At 42.3% G+C, this 19,761-nt stretch overlaps 1 protein-coding gene across 8 annotated transcripts in view; it reads right to left on the bottom strand.

Annotated features, from left to right (window-relative positions):
• The window catches only part of SIPA1L2 (signal induced proliferation associated 1 like 2), a 240,150-nt gene that overhangs the window by 105,668 nt on the left and 114,721 nt on the right, over positions 1–19,761 (bottom strand). For all 8 annotated transcript variants that reach the window (XM_033200404.1, XM_033200406.1, XM_033200412.1 and 5 more), the window contains one exon: positions 16,059–17,810. In XM_033200404.1, coding sequence (XP_033056295.1) covers positions 16,059–17,541 — 1,483 coding nt within the window. In that variant the 5' untranslated portion in view covers positions 17,542–17,810. The remainder of the gene's footprint in view (positions 1–16,058; positions 17,811–19,761) is intronic.

Genomic DNA, 19,761 nt, shown 5'->3' with positions numbered 1-19,761 from the left:
TGTGCCCCTACCATAACCACCAGGAGGCAAAAAGTTGCCCTTTTCAAACGATATCCCACATCCCCTCTTCGGGAAAGACCTCCTTGTTTATCCGCATGGCAAGAAGCCCTTCCCATCTTGGGCAGAGGACCGTGTGCAAGGCTTCCCAGGGTTGTATGCATTCAGACCCTCACCCACCCAGAGCCTGTCCTTATTCCAGGCAGATGATTTCCATAAAATTGCTTCAAGGGTGAATCAAATGAAATCCTTCCTTGGCAGAACAGAAGCTATGAAAAGACTGTTGAGAAGCTGAATGAAAACCTACCTATCATGCAAATACAACAGGGCAAGATAAAAAAATCAGCTAACAAGATTGCAGAGCAGGAAATGAAAATGAGATTCAGCGCATTTCTGTGGTGCATTGTAGCTATTCAGTAAGAGATAAAAATTGTAGCTCAGGGAGAAAAAAAAATGGGGGCAGGGGCGGTACCTTGGACCCTAGCCCAAAAGCTGTTTCTAGATATGGTGATATCTTAGAAGAGAGGTTTAAGTGGTAACTCACCAATGAATTGACCGGTTAAGGATCACATCTCTGCAGGGCCTCCTGAGGCCAGGTATGTAAAAGACATTCACTCCCAGCTCTGCCTTACAGGATTTTAGCCAAGCTGTTAGCATCCAGTGACCACAGCACCATTTATAAGAACACCAAGGCCACAAACAACTGTGCACCTGTACCCTCCAGTCCTTTACTTTGTTAATATGCACAGCAGAAGCTAGCTAGCTATTTTGCCATTAAATGCATTTTAACGGTTCTTTGTTCTCTCAGCCACTAGTTGATGATTTAATTGCCTGCTCTCTGCTGATCTGGGTTACACAAGCCGTTAAATGTTCTTTCCATTCCTATCTATGATGTATCTTCTTTCACCTTTCTCTCCAAACAATTATGTGTATTTTAAATCACTTCCCTTTTTTCCAACACTCTAGGAGTTATTTTTTAAAAAGTGAAAAGGGGATAATAAGTAAATGAGGGCAGGGCATGGTGGCTTGGACCTGTAATCCCAGCACTTCGGGAGACAGAGGAGGAGAACTGCTTGAGGCCAGGAGTTTGAGATCAGTCTGGGCATCACTGCAAGGTCCAGTCTCTACAATAAACCTTAAAAAACCTAATAAATAAGCTGAGTGTGGTGGTGCATGTCTGTAATCCCCGTTACTCAGGAGGCTGAAGCAGGAGAATCGCTTGAACCCGGGAGATGGAGGGTACAGTGAGCCAAGATCGTGCCACTGCACTCCAGCCTATGAGATGGAGCAAGACTCCATCTCAAAAAAAAAAAAAAAAAAAAAAAAGTAATTCAACAGGCCGAGAGCAGTGGCTCACACCTGCAATCCCAGCACTTTGGAAGGCCGAGGCAGGCAGATCACTTGAGGCTAGGAGCTCAAGACCAGCCTGGCCAACATGGCAAACCCCATCTCTACTAAAAATACACGAACTAGCCAGGAATGGTGGTGCGTGCTTGTAGTCCCAGCTACTTGGGAGGCTGAGGCACGAGAAGTGCATGAACCTGGGAGGTGGAGTTTGCAGTGAGCCGAGATCACACCACTGCACTCCAGCCTGGGCAACAGAGACAGATTCCATCTTAGAAAGAAAAAAAAAGTAACTCAACAACCTCAAGAAGTATCAACCATTTTCATTAGTGTTTCATGGATTAAATTATTGAATTTACCATGAAGGAAAAACATAGATTTTTGTCATGTAAATTTTTGCTTTTTTGACCCAAATTTAACCAAGGTATTTACTAAGCTTGAAAAATCCAAGGCATTACAGGGAAGACAATAATATTAAATATCTTTCACAAAAACAAACTCAGTTCATCCTAACTCCTTATGAGGAGGCACAACTATTCTTACAGACAATACTGAGGCAGAAAGGTTAAGTGACTCGCTCAAAGTCACAATCTGGTGGGACAGTGAGGATGCAAACCCAGGCAGTTCAGCTCTAGTGTTCTCTCATGGAAAGCAGCTCAAGGCTAAAAAAAATTCAGGCAAAGGTTTAAATTGCAAAAATTATTTAATACAGGAAAATGAAAACTGAAAGATGAGACAACAAATGTATCCTTAACATAAAAACAGTATCTTGAAAAACATGATTTCAAGGAAAGCTAGAGTAAAAATGAAAAGACTGAAGAAGGCAGGCAGATTATTTAAGGCTTCTTTTCATAATCTGTAATTGTTACTATTTGCTCAAAAGGAAGAAGAAAACACTAGGAAAGTATGAAAGGCCTCACCACTTCAAAGGAGAGAGGTGGAGCCCACTGATAACAGGACGGCTGTCCAGCTTTTATTTTAATTAAGTGGGACAAATAGTGAAATAAATTTTGGATCTAAACAAATATAAAATGTTTAAACTAAGTTTCTACATTCTTTAAGAACTAATGCTCCAAAGACCTTTACTTTCAACTTACTATACCAGCAGCAAAATGCCAACAAGTGTTCTCAGTTAAACACCATGTGAGTCCAACTGTAAAGAAATATAAAGAGTCTTATTCCTCTTCTCAGGGAAATAACAGGGCATTCGTTCTTCTTCCCCAGTAACTGACTGAAGACTTTTTGGGGCCGGAGGGTCAGTAGGTTTGAAATAGCATACAGTCCTTTGCAGGTTCCTTCAACACTGCAGTGTATGGGAACGGTGACTGTCCAGATACAGCACCTCTGCAAGAGAAGAAGCCCTGGTGTTTTCCTCCGACGGCCACATGGAGCCCGTGCAATCACAGCCCGTGGTGCTGAATCTTATTGGGCAATTCCTCCCTGTTAAGGGCCCCCGTGGGACTCGATGGGACCTCTGGGGAGGCCATACTGGCCAGGGAGAGAGGTGAAGAACGGCCGGGCACAGTGGCTCACGCCTGTAATCCCAGCACTTTGGGAGGCTGAGGCAGGCGGATCATGAGGTCAGAAGATTGAGACCATCCTGGCTAACATGGTGAAACTCTGTCTCTACTGAAAAAAAAAAAAAAAAAAAAATTAGCCGGGCGTGGTGGCAGGCACCTGTGGTCCCAGCTACTCGGGAGGCTGAGGCAGGAGAATGGTGTGAACCCAGGAGGCAGAGCTTGCAGTGAGCCAGGATTGTGCCACTGCACTCTAGCCTGGGTGACAGAGTGAGATTCTGTCTCAAAAAAAAAAAAGGGAGGTGAAGAACTCAGTCGATTACGTCTTCAGAGGGAGGAATGTGTATCTTAGAGTAGTTCTATTGTTAGATGGCACTCTGTTCACCCACATGAATTTAATAGTGCCCAACTCCCTATTAATTTTCATCAATGGCTGTATAAAATCAGAAAGAAAAAAAAAAAGAAAAGCCACCAGGCATGAAATTCAAAGCAAATGCAGCCACGCATCACTCAGCAGTGAAGTTCACTTGAGATGTAAAGGTGTAGGCCCGCCTACAACTGTCACATTAGTGACACTTCAGTGAGTGTGTTTGGAATGCGGTGGTGGACTTCACCAGACACCTTTCCCCAGCCCTCTCTGCCATATGGTTCTACTTGTTTCTCTCTTCATCTTTGAACCACTAAAAGAAAGTATTGCCCTTTAAAGCCTGTAACAGTGATGTGAACAATAGTTTCTTTTTAGAGAGAAAAGTCTTACACTTTTATTTAAGTAACCCTGGGAAGCAGGGGGGCACGTTATTGACAAGCACTGCTCTAAGCCCTTTGCAGGGGGGATTTGTATTATTATCATCCCGTTTCACAGATGATTGACTAGGGCACAAAGTAGTTCAAGGATTTGCCCCAAACTGAGTTGGGATGTGAACCTCGGTGTGCACTCTGCCTTAAGTGATCTGCCCACCATTCACAGACCTCTATTTACCAAGAGTTCACCTCCAACTATAATTAAAATGGATGGACACTTTTACCTAATGACAGACAATTCCCCAGCCAACAAACGGTTAAACTGGTATCAAGAGAGGTAAGAGGGTTATTACACAAATTCTAGAAGAATCTATTCGTTCATTTGGCAGAATTTACATACAACATATTATTCTTCAGTTAAAATACTAATGATAAAAATTAGCACTGGAGAAAAAGGTGGGTTTACATAGAGCTAGGTAAGAGAGCAGTTACCAGAAACAGTGAAGTTGGCTGCTTACAAGAATTCTATGGTCATTCAATAAAGCAACATAAACCTTTAAGTTTGTTATTTAGAGGAACTACTTATAAATTCTTCTTGTCTTAAAGAAATAGATCATAATTTTAAATATACGAGCATTTATGACTTACATTTATAAAATTTTTAACTTTTTATTTTAAAATTCTTTTAGACTTCTAGAAAAGTTGTGAATAGCAAAGTTCCTTCCCTTATACCTGTCTCCCAGTTTCCCAGTTGTTAACATCTTACCTTATTTTGTACATTTGTTATGATGAACACATCAATACTGTTATGTTATTAACTAATGTCCATACTTTATTCAGATTTCCTCAGTTTTTAATGGAATGTCTTTTTTCTGTATAGGATTCCATCCAGGGTACCACATTCCATTTAGCTGTCATGTCCCCTAAGGCTCTTATGGTCTGTGATTTTTTTCTTTTTTTCCTCAGACTTTCCCTGCTTTTGATGACCTGGACAGTTTTAGGTACTGGTCAGGGATTTTGTAGAATGTCCTTCATTTGGAATTTTTCTAATGTTTTCCCCTAATTGTACTGGGGTTATAGGTTTGGAGAGGAAGACTGCAGAAGAGTCATTCATACCTGGGGTACAAGCTATCCACAGGACTTGTCACTGCTGATGGTGACCTTGGTGACCTAGGGAGGTAGTATTTGCCAGGTTACTCCATTGTAAAGTTATTTGTCCCTGTCTTTCCATACTATACCTTTTGGAAGTGAGTCGCTAAATGCAGCCCACATCCAAGTGGGATGGTGGTGGGACACTGACTTAAACTCTTATAATGATAAATTACTTTTTCAAGTAAAGATTTCTTTACAAAAATGGACATTCAAAAATGTCTTTGGTAAGTTGTTTTGTAGCATCTACAAGAGGGCAGGAAATAATGAATCTTCCCCTGTTACTGTGCTTCTATCAAGCTGATAAGTTTTTCTCTCAAGTAAAGTAAACACAGTCATTAACTTATCTGCCCAGATCATGGCTGGCAAATACCTGGTATCTCCTCATGCATTCAGTGCAGATAACGATAATTGATAATGGCTCTTAAAATGCAGATGCAGTTCTATACATAATGACATGGAAGGATGATCATCAAAAGCAAGTTCCACAGTAATAGCAGGAGTAAGCTCCATTTACATAAATTTATTTGCATCAGAAAAGCCTTCAAGGATAATGACGAAATGTTAATGGTGACTATAGCTGATGAATTTGAGGAGACTTTATTTCTTGCTTCTCTACATTTTCTTATTTTCCTATAACCATCATATGACATTTATATACCATTTAAAAATTCTAAATGAAAAAAGATATAGATTTGTCAATCTTACTCCGCATTTTCCCCTACTACATTGAGAGGAACACATGCTCCTGTGCCAGCAGAATGCCTCTAGTAAAACAATGTTCCCAAAGGCTCAGATGATGACTTAACCACTTTTCACTTCACTCCTGAGTCACCATGGAGGCCCAGCTTCATCCTCCCATCTAGTTTTAACCTCTTTTTACCCAAATATTACTCACTTTGCCTCCCAGAACTATTCTGGTCTGTGTGGCATAAAGTAGGGCACAGAACAGTTTTAGAATTCCCGAGTAGCCCAGTAGGCGCACAACTTCTTAACAAGTTAAGGATTTCGACACCAAGCAGGAACCCTTACGTGTCAAAGACAGTGTCTGGGCTCTGCCACACAGTTCCAGCGCCAGCCCCACCGTTGGTGGCAGTGTGCAGTACCAAGCAGGTCCAGAAGGAGGCAAAGCCTGATGCTCTGCTACAATGGAAACCAGACTCACTGATGCTCCTATGACTGACCGTGGTCAAGCACAACTAGAATCTCTATCTAAGAGGGGTTTGGTCACGGCCTGTTTCACAAATGGAAAGCTCAAAGCAGCAGCAAATGGCACATTCACGATGAGTCCCATCAGAGAAACAGCAGTGTGACAAATGGCACCAATGTGTCTTCATGGTCATCGCCAGTGAAAGGAAGGGAATTACTGAGCATTCACTCTACTTGCTACTATCCTCACTGCTTTTAAAAAAGCTGTTTCGGCTGGGTGTGGTGGCTCACGCCTGTAATCCCAGCACTCTGGGAGGCTGAGGTGGGTGGATCACCTGAGGACAGGAGTTCAAGACCAGCCTGGCCAACATGGCGAAACCCTGTCTCTACTAAAAATACAAAAATTAGCAGGGTGTGGTGGTGCATGTCTGTAATCCCAGCTACTTGGGAGGCTGAGGCAGGAGAACTGCTTGCAACCGGGAGGCAGAGGTTGCAGTGAGCTGAGATGGTGCCACTGCACTCCAGTCTGGGCAACAGGGCGAGACTCTGTCTTCAAAAAAAAAAAAAAATCACAGCTATTTCACCGAAAGCTACAGATGGATTTGCCTGGGCAAGCGATGTTGTCACACAGTTTCCTGTGTCCTGCCACTCCCCTGCAGAAATCCTTTTACAAAGTTATTCAACAGCCTTTCAGCGATGATGTGTCATAGAAATACACCTCAGCATCAAGGGCAGACATTTCACATTAACTGCCCAATAAAGAAGAAATCACATCATCAAAGTTCTACACTTTAAACATTTGCCAGTGATCGGGAGCCAGTTAACTCTCTGGCAAATGAAGTTTTACACAGAACCCTGAAGCACAGAACAAAATAAAAGCACTCTGGAAAGTACCAAAAGACAGATCGCTGAAAGCCAGTTTCCAAAGAGAAAATTCTTGAGAGAAGGGAAAAGCAAAAAAGGAAAAGAAAAAAGCTATCTCAAAAACATCATATCTCTGCCAGTATGTCCAGGCCCTCTGTTTTTAAATACAATGAAGCTCAAGCAACCTGTGATGTCTGCAGACAGAAGGGTCCTGCACAGCTGTGTCCAGTGGCTGAAGCGGGGGTGGGAATCTACTCCCACACCATAGGAGGCCTCCACCTCACCGTACTTTTCACTTAAGAATCTGGGCTGCTGCCTCTGCCTGGAGTCCTTAATGGCTCAACAGGAGACCAGCAAGAGCAGGAGCAGATGCCATTGTAGCCAATTTCACTTTGAAGTCACACTGGACCACAGGGGAAGAGCTAAATATAGCAGGAGGCAGGACACAGTTCACAGCTGCACTGGAGAGAGAACAGAGCAGCCGGGGCTCGGCCTTCTTCTCGCTCCTGGTGGCCACTCCCTCCCCAGCCCCTGAGCCCATCTGCTGGCACAACAGCACCTTCCACAGCACAGAATCACAGAACACCGAAGACAAAGCAACCTCAGGGATTGCCTCCCCACTCCCTCATTTTATGGGCTTTGTAAAACACAGTGATGTACCACATTGGGACATTTCGGTCAACAATGGACCACATACATGATGGTGGTTCCACAAAATCACGATGGAGCATATATAGAAATCTGATGCATGGTACTTGATACTGGCAGTGCAGATGAATGTCTGATATTCAGTAATGGTGATGGGACATTTGGTTTTCCATATGAAAATATATATATATAGGAATAAAAATATATATCATCTAGGTTTAACTACACTCTATGATGTTCACGCAATGACGAAATTGCCTAGTAACACATTTCTCAGACCATCTCCCTGTTGTTAACTGATGTGTGACTGTAGTCTAGAATTCCGCTTTCTTTTTTTTTTTTTTTTTTTTTTTTTTTTTTATTTTTTTTTTTTTTATTTTTTTTTTTCTTTTTATTTTTTATTATACTTTAAGTTCTAGGGTACATGTGCATAACGTTTATATCATGTATAACTCCCAATGCAATCCCTCCCTCCTCCCCCCTCCCCATGATAGGCCCCAGTGTGTGATGTTCCCCTTCCCGAGTCCAAGTGATCTCATTGTTCAGTTCCCACCTATGAGTGAGAACATGCGGTGTTTGGTTTTCTTCTTCTTGTGATAGTTTGCTAAGAATGATGGTTTCCAGCTGCATCCATGTCCCTACAAAGGACGCAAACTCATCCTTTTGATGGCTGCATAGTATTCCATGGTGTATATGTGCCACATTTTCTTAATCCAGTCTGTCACAGATGGACATTTGGGTTGATTCCAAGTCTTTGCTATTGTGAATAGTGCCGCAATAAACATACGTGTGCATGTGTCTTTGTAGTAGAGTAATTTATAATCCTTTGGGTATATACCCAGTAGTGGGATGGCTGGGTCATATGGTACATCTAGTTCTAGATCCTGAGGAATCGCCATACTGTTTTCCATAATGGTTGAACTAGTTTACAATCCCACCAACAGTGTAAAAGTGTTCCTATTTCTCCACATCTCTCCAACATCTATTGTTTCCTGACTTCTTAATGATTGCCATTCTAACTGGTGTGAGATGGTATCTCATTGTGGTTTTGATTTGCATTTCTCTGATGGCGAGTGATGACGAGCATTTTTTCATGTGTCTGTTGGCTGTATGGATGTCTTCTTTTGAGAAATGTCTGTTCATATCCTTTGCCCACTTTTTGATGGGGTTGTTGTTTTTTTCTTGTATATTTGTTTGAGTTCTTGTAGATTCTGGATATTAGCCCTTTGTCAGATGAGTAGGTTGCAAAAATTTTCTCCCATTCTGTAGGTTGCCTGTTCACTCTGATGGTAGTTTCTTTGCTGTGCAAAAGCTCTTTAGTTTAATGAGATCCCATTTGTCAATTTTGGCTTTTGCTGCCGTTGCTTTTGGTGTTTTAGACATGAAGTCCTTGCCCATGCCTATGTCTGAATGGTACTACCTAGATTTTCTTCTAGGGTTTTTATGGTATTAGGTCTAACATTAAGTCTCTAATCCATCTTGAATTAATTTTCGTATAAGGGGTAAGGAAAGGATCCAGTTTCAGCTTTCTACTTGTGGCTAGCCAATTTTCCCAGCACCATTATTAAATAGGGAATCCTTTCCCCATTTCTTGTTTTTGTCAGGTTTGTCAAAGATCAGATGGCTGTAGATGTGGGGTATTCTGAGGACTCTGTTCTGTTCCACTGGTCTATTTCTCTGTTGTGGTACCAGTACCATGCTGTTTTGGTTACTGTAGCCTTGTAGTATAGTTTGAAGTCAGGTAGCGTGACGCCTCCAGCTTTGTCCTTTTGACCTAGGATTGTCTTGGCAATGCGGGCTCTTTTTTGGTTCCATATGAACTTTAAAGCAGTTTTTTCCAATTCTGTGAAGAAAGTCATTGGTAGCTTGATGGGGATGGCATTGAATCTATAAATCACCTGGGCAGTATGGCCATTTTCACGATATGATTCTTCCTATCCATGAGCATGGTATGTTCTTCCATTTGTTTGTGTCCTCTTTGATTTCACCGAGCAGTGGTTTGTAGTCTCCTTGAAGAGGTCCTTTACATCCCTTGTAAGCTGGATTCCTAGGTATTTTATTCTCTTTGAAGCAATTGTGAATGGAAGTTCATTCCTGACTTGGCTCTCTGCTTGTCTGTTACTGGTGTATAAGAATGCTTGTGATTTTTGCACATTAATTTTGTATCCTGAGACTTTGCTGAAGTGCTTATCAGCTTAAGGAGATTTGGGCTGAGACCATGGGGTTTTCTAAATATACAATCATGTCATCTGCAAACAGGGACAATTGACTTCTTCTTTTCCTAACTGGATACCCTGATTTCTTTCTCTTGCCTGATTGCCCTAGCCAGAACTTCCAACACTATGTTGAATAGGAGTGGTGAGAGAGGGCATCCCTGTCTTGTGCCAGTTTTCAAAGGGAATTTTTCCAGTTTTTGCCCATTCAGTATGATATTAGCTGTGGGTTTGTCGTAAATAGCTCTTATTATTTTGAGGTACGTTCCATCAATACCGAATTTATTGAGCGTTTTTAGCATAAAGGGCTGTTGAATTTTGTCAAAAGCCTTTTCTGCATCTATTGAGATAATCATGTGGTTCTTGTCTTTGGTTCTGTTTATATGCTGGATTACGTTTATTGATTTGCGAATGTTGAACCAGCCTTGCATCCCAGGGATGAAGCCCACTTGATCATGGTGGATAAGCTTTTGATGTGCTGCTGAATCCGGTTTGCCAGTATTTTATTGAGAATTTTTGCATCGATGTTCATCAGGGATATTGGTCTAAAATTCTCTTTTTTTGTTGTGTCTCTGCCAGGCTTTGGTATCAGGATGATGTTGGCCTCATAAAATGAGTTAGGGAGGATTCCCTCTTTTTCTATTGATTGGAATAGTTTCAGAAGGAATGGTACCAGCTCCTCCTTGTACCTCTGGTAGAATTCAGCTGTGAATCCATCTGGTCCTGGACTTTTTTCGTGGGTAGGCTATTAATTGTTGCCTCAATTTCAGAGCCTGTTATTGGTCTATTCAGGGATTCAACTTCTTCTGGTTCAGTCTTGGGAGAGTGTAAGTGTCCAGGAAATTATCCATTTCTTCTAGATTTCTAGTCGATTTGCGTAGAGGCATTTATAGTATTCTCTGATGGTTGTTTGTATTTCTGTGGGGTCGGTGGTGATATCCCCTTTATCATTTTTTATTGAGTCTATTTGATTCCTCTCTCTTTTCTTCTTTATTAGTCTTGCTAGCGGTCTGTCAATTTTGTTGATCTTTCAAAAAACCAACTCTGGATTCATTGATTTTTGGAGGGTTTTTTGTGACTCTATCTCCTTCAGTTCTGCTCTGATCTTAGTTATTTCTTGCCTTCTGCTAGCTTTTGAATGTGTTTGCTCTTGCCTCTCTAGTTCTTTAATTGTGATGTTAAAGTGTCAATTTTAGATCTTTCCTGCTTTCTCTTGTGGGCATTTAGTGCTATAAATTTCCCTCTACACACTGCTTTAAATGTGTCCCAGAGATTCTGGTATGTTGTATCTTTGTTCTCATTGGTTTCAAAGAACATCTTTATTTCTGCTTTCATTTCGTTATGTACCCAGTAGTCATTCAGGAGCAGGTTATTCAGTTTCCATGTAGTTGAGCGGTTTTGATTGAGTTTCTTAGTCCTGAGTTCTAGTTTGATTGCACTGTGGTCTGAGAGACAGTTTGTTATAATTTCTGTTCTTGTACATTTGCTGAGGAGTGCTTTACTTCCAATGATGTGGTCAATTTTGGAATAAGTGCGATGTGGTGCTGAGAAGAATGTACATTCTGTTGATTTGGGGTGGAGAGTTCTATAGATGTCCATTAGGTCCGCTTGGTGCAGAGATGAGTTCAATTCCTGGATATCCTTGTTAACTTTCTGTCGTTGATCTGTCTAATGTTGACAGTGGAGTGTTGAAATCTCCCATTATTATTGTATGGGAGTCTAAGTCTCTTTGTAGGTCTCTAAGGACTTGCTTTACGAATCTGGGTGCTCCTGTATTGGGTGCATATATATTAGGAGAGTTAGCTCTTCCTGTTGAATTGATCCCTCACCATTATGTAATGGCCTTCTTTGTCTCTTTTGATCTTTGATGGTTTAAAGTCTGTTTTATCAGAGACTAGGATTGCAACCCCTGCTTTCCTTTGTTCTCCATTTGCTTGGTAGATCTTTCTCCATCCCTTTATTTGAGCCTATGTATGTCTCTGCATGTGAGATGGGTCTCCTGAATACAGCAGACTGATGGGTCTTGACTCTTTATCCAGTTTGCCAGTCTGTGTCTTTTAATTGGAGCATTTAGTCCATTTACATTTAAGGTTAATATGTTATGTGTGAACTTGATCCTGTCATTATGATATTAACTGGTTATTTTGCTCATTAGTTGATGCAGTTTCTTCCTAGCCTCGATGGTCTTTACATTTGGCATGTTTTGCAATGGCTGGTACCGCTTGTTCCTTCCATGTTTAGGGCTTCCTTCAGGGTCTCTTGTAAGGCAGGCCTGGTGGTGACAAAATCTCTAAGCATTTGCTTATCTGTAAAGGATTTTATTTCTCCTTCACTGATGAAACTTAGTTGGCTGGATATGAAATTCTGGGTTTAAAATTCTTTTCTTTAAGAACGTGAATATTGGCCCCCACTCTCTTCTGGCTTGTAGAGTTTCTGCCGAGAGGTCTGCTGTTATTCTGATGGGCTTCCCTTTGTGGGTAACCGACCTTTCTCTCTGGCTGCCCTTAAGATTTTTTCCTTCATTTCAACTTTGGTGAATCTGGCAATTATGTGTCTTGGAGTTGCTCTTCTGGAGGAGTATCTTTGTGGCGTTCTCTGTATTTCCTGAATTTGAATGTTGGCCTGCCCTACTAGGTTGGGGAAGTTCTCCTGGATGATATCCTGAAGAGTGTTTTCCAACTGGTTCCATTTTCCCCCTCACTTTCAGGCACCCCAATCAGACGTAGATTTGGTCTTTTTACATAATCCCATACTTCTTGCAGGCTTTGTTCAGTTCTTTTTCTTCTTTTTTTTTTGGTTTCTCTTCTCGCTTCATTTCATTCATTTGATCCTCAATCGTTGATACTTTTCTTCCAGTTGATCGAGTCGGTTACTGAAGCTTGTGCATTTGTCACGTATTTCTCGTGTCATGGTTTTCATCTCTGTCATTTGTTTATGATCTTCTCTGCATTAATTAGTCTAGCTGTCAATTCTTCCACTTTTTTTCAAGATTTTTAGTTTCTTTGCGCTGGGTACGTAATTCCTCCTTTAGCTCTGAGAAGTTTGATGGACTGAAGCCTTCTTCTCTCATCTCGTCAAAGTCATTCTCTGACCCGCTTTGATCCGTTGCTGGCGATGGGCTGCGCTCCTTTGCAGGGGGAGATGCGCTCTTATTTTTTGAATTTCCAGCTTTTCTGCCCTGCTTTTTCCCCATCTTGTGGTTTTATCTGTCTCTGGTCTTTGATGATGGTGACGTACTGATGGGGTTTGGTATAGGTGTCCTTCCTGTTTGATAGTTTTCCGTCTGACAGTCAGAAGGACTGTCTGTTGGTCTGCTGGAGATTGCTTGAGGTCCACTCCAGACCCTGTTTGCCTGGGTATCAGCAGCAGAGGTTGCCAAAGATAGAATATTGCTGAGCAGCGAGTGTACCTGTCTGATTCTTCCTTTGGAAGTTCCTCTCAGGGATGACTCCACCCTGTGAGGTGTGGGGTGTCAGACTGCCCCTAGTGGGGGATGTCTCCCAGCTAGGCTACTCAGGGGTCAGGGACCCACCTGAGCAGGCAGTCTGTCCGTTCTCGGATCTCAACCTCCGCGTTGGGAGATCCACGGCTCTCCCCAAAGCTGTCAGACAGAGTCGTTCGCCTCTGCACCGTCCCGCTGCTTTCCCTATTGGACCTCAGCTGTGGGCTGTCCCCAGAGGTGGAGTCTACAGAGACAGGCAGGTTTCCTTGAGCTGCTGTGAGCTCCACCCAGTTCGAGCTTCCCAGCGGCTTTGTTTACCTACTTAAGCCTCAGCAATGGAGGGGCCCCTCCCCCAGCCTCGCTGCTGCCTTGCGGATAGATCGCCGCAGACGGCTGTGTTTAGCAGTGAGGGAGGCTCCGTGGGCGTGGGACCCTCCCGGCCAGGTGTGGGATATATTCTCCTGGTTGCCTGTTTCCTTAAAGCGCAGTATTGGGGTGGGAGTTACGCGATTTTCCAGGTGTTATGTGTCTCAGTTCCCCTGGCTAGGAAAACGGATTTCCTTCCCCTTGCGCTTCCAGGTGAGGCGATGCCTCGCCCTGCTTCAGCTCACGCTGGTCAGGCTGCAGCAGCTGACCAGCACCGATTGTCCGGCACTCCCTAGAGAGATGACCCCAGTACCTCAGTTGAAAATGCAGAAATCACCGGTCTTCTGTGTTACTCGCGCTGGGAGTTGGAGACTGGAGCTGTTCCTATTCGGCCATCTTGCTCCGCCCCCCTAGAATTCCGCTTTCTGACTGGTTTATAAATCTACAGCAAAGCTGAGAACCAGAGAGTGTGCCCAACAGCACCAAAATGCCAAACGATAAGCGTACATCCACCCACAATTCACTGACAGGGTGTCTACACTCAGATTCTTTTGTGGAGCTTATTTATTTCACATTCAAACCTAAGGAGTTTGATGATGTCATCTGCGATGCTCTTGAAAACATTAAGTAGCTCATCAGAAAAGGTGGAGGAAATAAATCACTTGCAGAGAAGTCTTTAAAACTACCAAGAAGTGACAGTTGAGAATTCAAAAGAAAAACTACAAGTGGCAGTCAAGAAAACTAACAGAATCTAGCAACCTGAAATCATCTCGGGGAACAGACTCTGAGGACATTAATGAATCAAATGGTGGTGACCCGGGTGCAGAAAACAACAGTTTTTCATCCCACTTACACTTAGGATGTGCAACAGCATATGAATGAGATGCTAGCATTAAGTCTTGGCATAAATATGAATATACATATAATTTTATATTCTAGTATTTCGAAGTCTGGATCACAAACTATTTACAAAACTCAGCTAGCCAGAATGACTAATTACCTGGGGATTTCAGGGCATAATACATCGAACAGACTCTATTTTATTAAGAATTGGCAGCCATGGGTTCATCAATAAAAATAACCTTAATTAGGAAGCCTATCTCTACATCTCCCTTTCCGAAAATAACTTCCACCTAGAGAGCATCCTTGAGCAATGTGATATAATGTGATACCTCTGCATGAACACAGGCATGAGGGTTATGAGTTATTTTCACAGCAGAGACAAAAAAAAAAAGCAGATCCAAGATTCTTTGATTCCACTGGCTGGAAGGAAGTAACTCATGATGTTAACACCGAGGCACACCTGAAGCCAAGACCGAAATTCAGGGTGGAGGAGAGGAAAGGAGACACAGGGGACCAAGATCTGTTGACAGAATTATTTCAGTCCTATTATGTCATCAGTATGAGGACAGAGAGACAATTCACAGTAAGTGGCCAGATGCAGTGTAAATATCTGTTTATTTAGCTTTATTGCATCAGATTGTTTCTCTGAGTTACATGTTGTCATAATGTGATTATGAAAGACATGCTAAGTCTGGATTGATGCAAAGTAAAAAAGTAAATAAATAAATAAAAGTACACTTAGCTCCCAGTTATCTGCACTAGAAGTAGAATAGTTTATGCATGAGAAACAGGAGGAGGAGAGCAGCGGGGCCCACCCTGTGCCTCCTCAGGTGCTCTGTGAGGTTATCCCTGGATCCCTGGGAGCAGGAAGAGGGCTGACAGGTGAAAGTGAAGACAGAAAAATATAGCTCCAAAAAGTAAGCTGCACTGTAACAAAGGGGGTGAAGGACACCAGCTGCACCCAATAAAAAGGTAGTGAGAGGTGCCGGAGTGTTTCCTCGGCATGTGTTACTGACACGTGTGGAACCTGTTTCTCTGTAGGTCTCTAAATCAGAGAAGATTCTCCTAGCCCTGGGATAATTAGGGACACTTATTTAAAGGTTGAGGATTCAACTACATGACCTCTGAAGAACGCATCCTTCAAGCCTGAAGATACACGTAAAGCAAAAACCATTTGACATAGAATTAAATAATTTATCATTTGTGTCTTAACATTGAAGCCCATCTACAGAACTACATGAAAACAAAATTTGTCTGTTGCGGTAATTCACGCATTCTTTCAACAAAGATTTAACATGATCAACACATACAGCAATGCTGGAGGAGCAAAGTACAGAAAGGTTAGAGAGGTGAGGGAATCACAGAATTATCCACTGTTCGCAGCATAAGAGATTATTCAGAGGAACAGGAAGAGGACAGAATTAATCAGGGAAGACTTCTTACAAGGGGTGAAATCTAAATCAAGTGAAATCCAAATCTAAAATCAACCTGAAATTTGTGATGCTCACAAACTGGCAGACAAAGAATGACAGAAAGAGAAACCAAACCAAAGGGACATTCACACATGAAGGACTACCCATCAACAAAGGCATGGAATTGCAGTTTTCTAAAGAAAAAATTAGCCTGGAAGCTATGGAGGGACCATGATGGAGAATAAGGTCAGGCCCAGTGGACTATGGCCTTGGACACTCTGAGGAAGGTGCTCCAACACAAAGCAAAACATTGTGACTGGTCCTAAAAAAATTACTCCCGAGACACACACAAACGCCCAGGGCTCTTCCTTACCTTTCCCATAGAAGAATTTGCGGTAATAATAGGCCCCAAGGTCAATGTGTTCTATGATGTAGCGCTTCACTTTCTCCCTGTGAATGGGCTGGTTTTCTCTGGGCACTTCCAAGACCGAGACACCTGCATTTGTGCAGTGAGAGCTGAGAGACGATTCAAAAGAGCAGCTTTCCCCAGAACTGAACGAGGACGAGTTGGCCCGAGAGAGCGCAATTCGCCTGTCGCCTTCCCCTCCAGTCTCATTTCTAAAGTAAGGACAACTAAGGACAAGGTCGTTACTTTTCCCGTCACCCTCATCGGCATCCAGGTTCTCTTTGGAGTTGAGGTCCTCCTTGCTCCCTAAAGGGGACTCACAGTTGCCTGTCTGGCCTGTGGGCATCTGAGTCTGAGATGCTGCAGAAGCCCCAGTGGTTATGTTTTTCCTTTTCCCCACATTAGCCCTCGTAGCCATGGCTTCATTGATATTAAACAAAATGCTCTGGACATCATAATGTGCAAAACATCGCTGACAATTCCAAGGGCGAATGCCCCTCTCCAGTCGGCTCTCCTCCAGCTCAGATGTGAACTTGAAAGTTTCGTGCTCACTTTTAACAGTTCGAAGCTTTCGGAAGAGGGATGTTTCCACCGACTCTGATTTCAACCTCCGTTTGAAAGGCTTGTCCCTGTCTCTCCCCATCAGGAGGGCACTGTCCATGTAGTCTAATCCTGAGATGCGGACAAATTCTCCCCTAGAAATTTGTGCTGCTGCATGAAGGCTCGGAGAGACTGCAGGGTCGCAGCGGAAAAATTCAGGGAACCCAAAAGGGACCATTGCTTTGTGGTCATAATTTTCTACTCGGTACCCTCTGAGCATAGCAAAAAAGTTTTCACCAGATAAGCCTTGCCTGTCGATGGATGAAGTACTTCCATACTCCCTGTGCAGGGCAGCCCCAGTGTTGGGGTTGACTGCATTTTGGTCTAAGACATCTTCGGCATCGATGTCACTGATAGTGACATCACTATTGCTCCTCTGTCTTATGGGGTGAAGTCCTCTTTGGGGGGAATGGACAAAGATGTCCCCGATTGTGTACTTGGCCTCCACGAAGTCCAGATCGAGCTGCTCATCTTGCTGACCTTCGCTCTGGTCACTCTGCCCATTCTGTATGACGGAGGTGACACTTTCGTAACTGGTCTGAGACCGGCTTTCCCACAGTGCCTTGCAGGTTAGCTCCTTGGAACAGTCCTTTTTAGGAGGCCATTCAGACACCCTTGCTCTCACACCCATCTTGGGCACAGCTGGGGTACCATTAGCCGGACCACCACCGCCAGTCTCACTGGAATTCGAGGCATTTAAAGAAGTAGTGGGTCCCATGTTGCCATTAATGGCTTTAAATTTCCGAGCAAAATAATCATCTGACTGCATGATTCTAGGGGGATCCTTGAACTTTGAAGAGGCTCTGCCGAGCTTGTGCTTCTCTTCTTGTGACTGCCTTGGGTCACTCATGTCTACTGAGGAAGAGCCTCCAAGACTCACCAGGAAGACCGATGTAAATCTAATTACATTGCTATTGACCACGCCATAATACTTGCAGATATAAAGCCTTTGTCTGTAGTTGTATTTTTCCTTTTTTTAGCCCAAAGCAAACAACATCTTCAGAATACAGTTTCTCCAAAGCCAATTTGCTTCTCTGTTGTCGTAATAATGTTGTACACCTCTGTCCTTTTCAAAAGCATTCCTTAAGACATCTGGCTGGTCATGAGTATTTCCTTCACCTGAATTAAAAGATAGGAAGTAGCAATTAGCAATTAATATACTTCAAGTTGAACACATTCTACAATAGATTTCGTATCTGTCTTTCTCCTCTGCTTCTGCCCACGAAGTTTCATGATCCACAGCACTGTTCGTAACACTCCTCCCTGGAACACCATCTTCCTTCTCTACATAGCTAGATAAAATTCACATCATACAATCAGGTATTAACTTATCTGAGAAACTTTCCTAGGATGTCTCCCACCCTAATTGCATCTAAGCAAAGAATGTTGTGATACCACAGCACTCCACCTATATCCAACAGAGTAATCTTCCTTATCTCTAATTGCTGTTTACCAACTTACTGACTTCAAGTTCCTCTAAGCCAAGAACCATGCCTTTCAGTTGTGTACCAGCATTAACTATTACGGTAGCCTGGCTTAAACTAGGGATTCATGAAGTATTTTAAAGAATGAATTGGCTATAAGAGTAGTACAAGTCATGTATATAACGGGTTTCAGTATTATTAGTTTACTTTCCTTCAAAACAGTTAAAACTCAAAATGGCCCACAGCAAAAGGGTCAATATAACACATTAACAAGAGAGTTTTCACAATGATCACTTGTAGTCAAATTAGAACTCACACAGATCCTCCTTTAAGTGGGAAGAGGTCTTCAAGGATCTGGTATGTGACACATCAGATACACTGGAGTAGAGAGATACTGGTTAAGAAGTTGTTTTCTTGTACCTAAGTTGTCAGTTTTTCCGTCTCCAGGAATGGATTTGATAATAGCCTACACTGTATAGGAAAAAACTGTAATTCAGTCATCCTTGATCTTTTTAAACATAATAATTCTAAGAGAATTAGGTAAGATGCAGTCATTTACTTATCTTTCTGAAAACCATGGGATAGTGTGTCTGTTCTGTTCTGTGCATGTCAGTACCTGGCTACTCATTTTCCCTTTGTTTGCCATATCCTAAAATATCATTTTATTTCCTCCATTATGGAACAGCTCTGAGAATAGATGACACGTTGTCATCCCTAGACTAAATTTTTTTTTTTTTTTATGGTGGGGGAAAGCAACTGTCACCATAAGAAAAATATCTGCTATTCCAAGACATCCCCACATGCTCATCTCGAAGCCATTAAGAGTCCACTGGAAAGAGTTTTTATGTTGTTTAGCTAGTCGGGATTTTAACATTTTCAAACCGAATTACAGTTATTAATATTTCTTATGCTTTGGTGAAGGGTGAAGAAAACTGGCTCTAGCTTTATTACCATCATTATGTTCAGAAGAGGTAGAGTGGTTCTTTCTTTCTTCTGCCACTGAGTAAGATAGGCTGTCATGAGTTTGGAAAATATACAACACCTGAAAATGTTTGTGTCTAAATAAACAAAGAATAAATTCAAAGAAAAATATTTGTAATTAAAGAGAAGAGTTATTAGATCAAGTGTCTACAAACATATGGGTAAATTGCAGTGTTTTCTATTTCCGGGGGCCTTTATTTTACAGGTCACTTGTGCATAATGCACTAGAAAGTTGTACTCTTGTACATAACCAGTCCCCAACTAGAAATGACATTAACAAACGCATCCACGAAAGGCAAAGAATCACTTTAATCGTTGCTTTGAAACTCCTTTAGCCTCTTATTTGTAAAATAAATGCCATCCAAATAATTAGGACAAACCCTACCTTCCTTTCTTTTCCATGTCATGTCATCTATTGAAACACCAGTATCTGTACAGCACAAGGGAGTCAAGAAGGAACATACTCAAACTAGAGGCACAGTTAATAGACTGACCACCTTGGGCTCAACCCACCACCCAGAGAGAAGAGAAAACCAGCATCTCCTCACACTTGTAACCTATTCACCACGCTCCACAGGGAAGCTCTGAGGTTAGGCCACCAACTAATAGATGTGCAAAATAAACCACAGAAACATTAAATATTAAAACTAGGATTAGCAAGAATA

This window comes from Trachypithecus francoisi, unplaced genomic scaffold (genome assembly GCF_009764315.1).
Source record: "Trachypithecus francoisi isolate TF-2019V2 unplaced genomic scaffold, Tfra_2.0 Lachesis_group5, whole genome shotgun sequence".
NCBI lineage: Eukaryota > Metazoa > Chordata > Mammalia > Primates > Cercopithecidae > Trachypithecus > Trachypithecus francoisi.
Note: the sequence above shows the minus strand (reverse complement) of the source record. Positions and strands in the feature narration are given on the sequence as shown.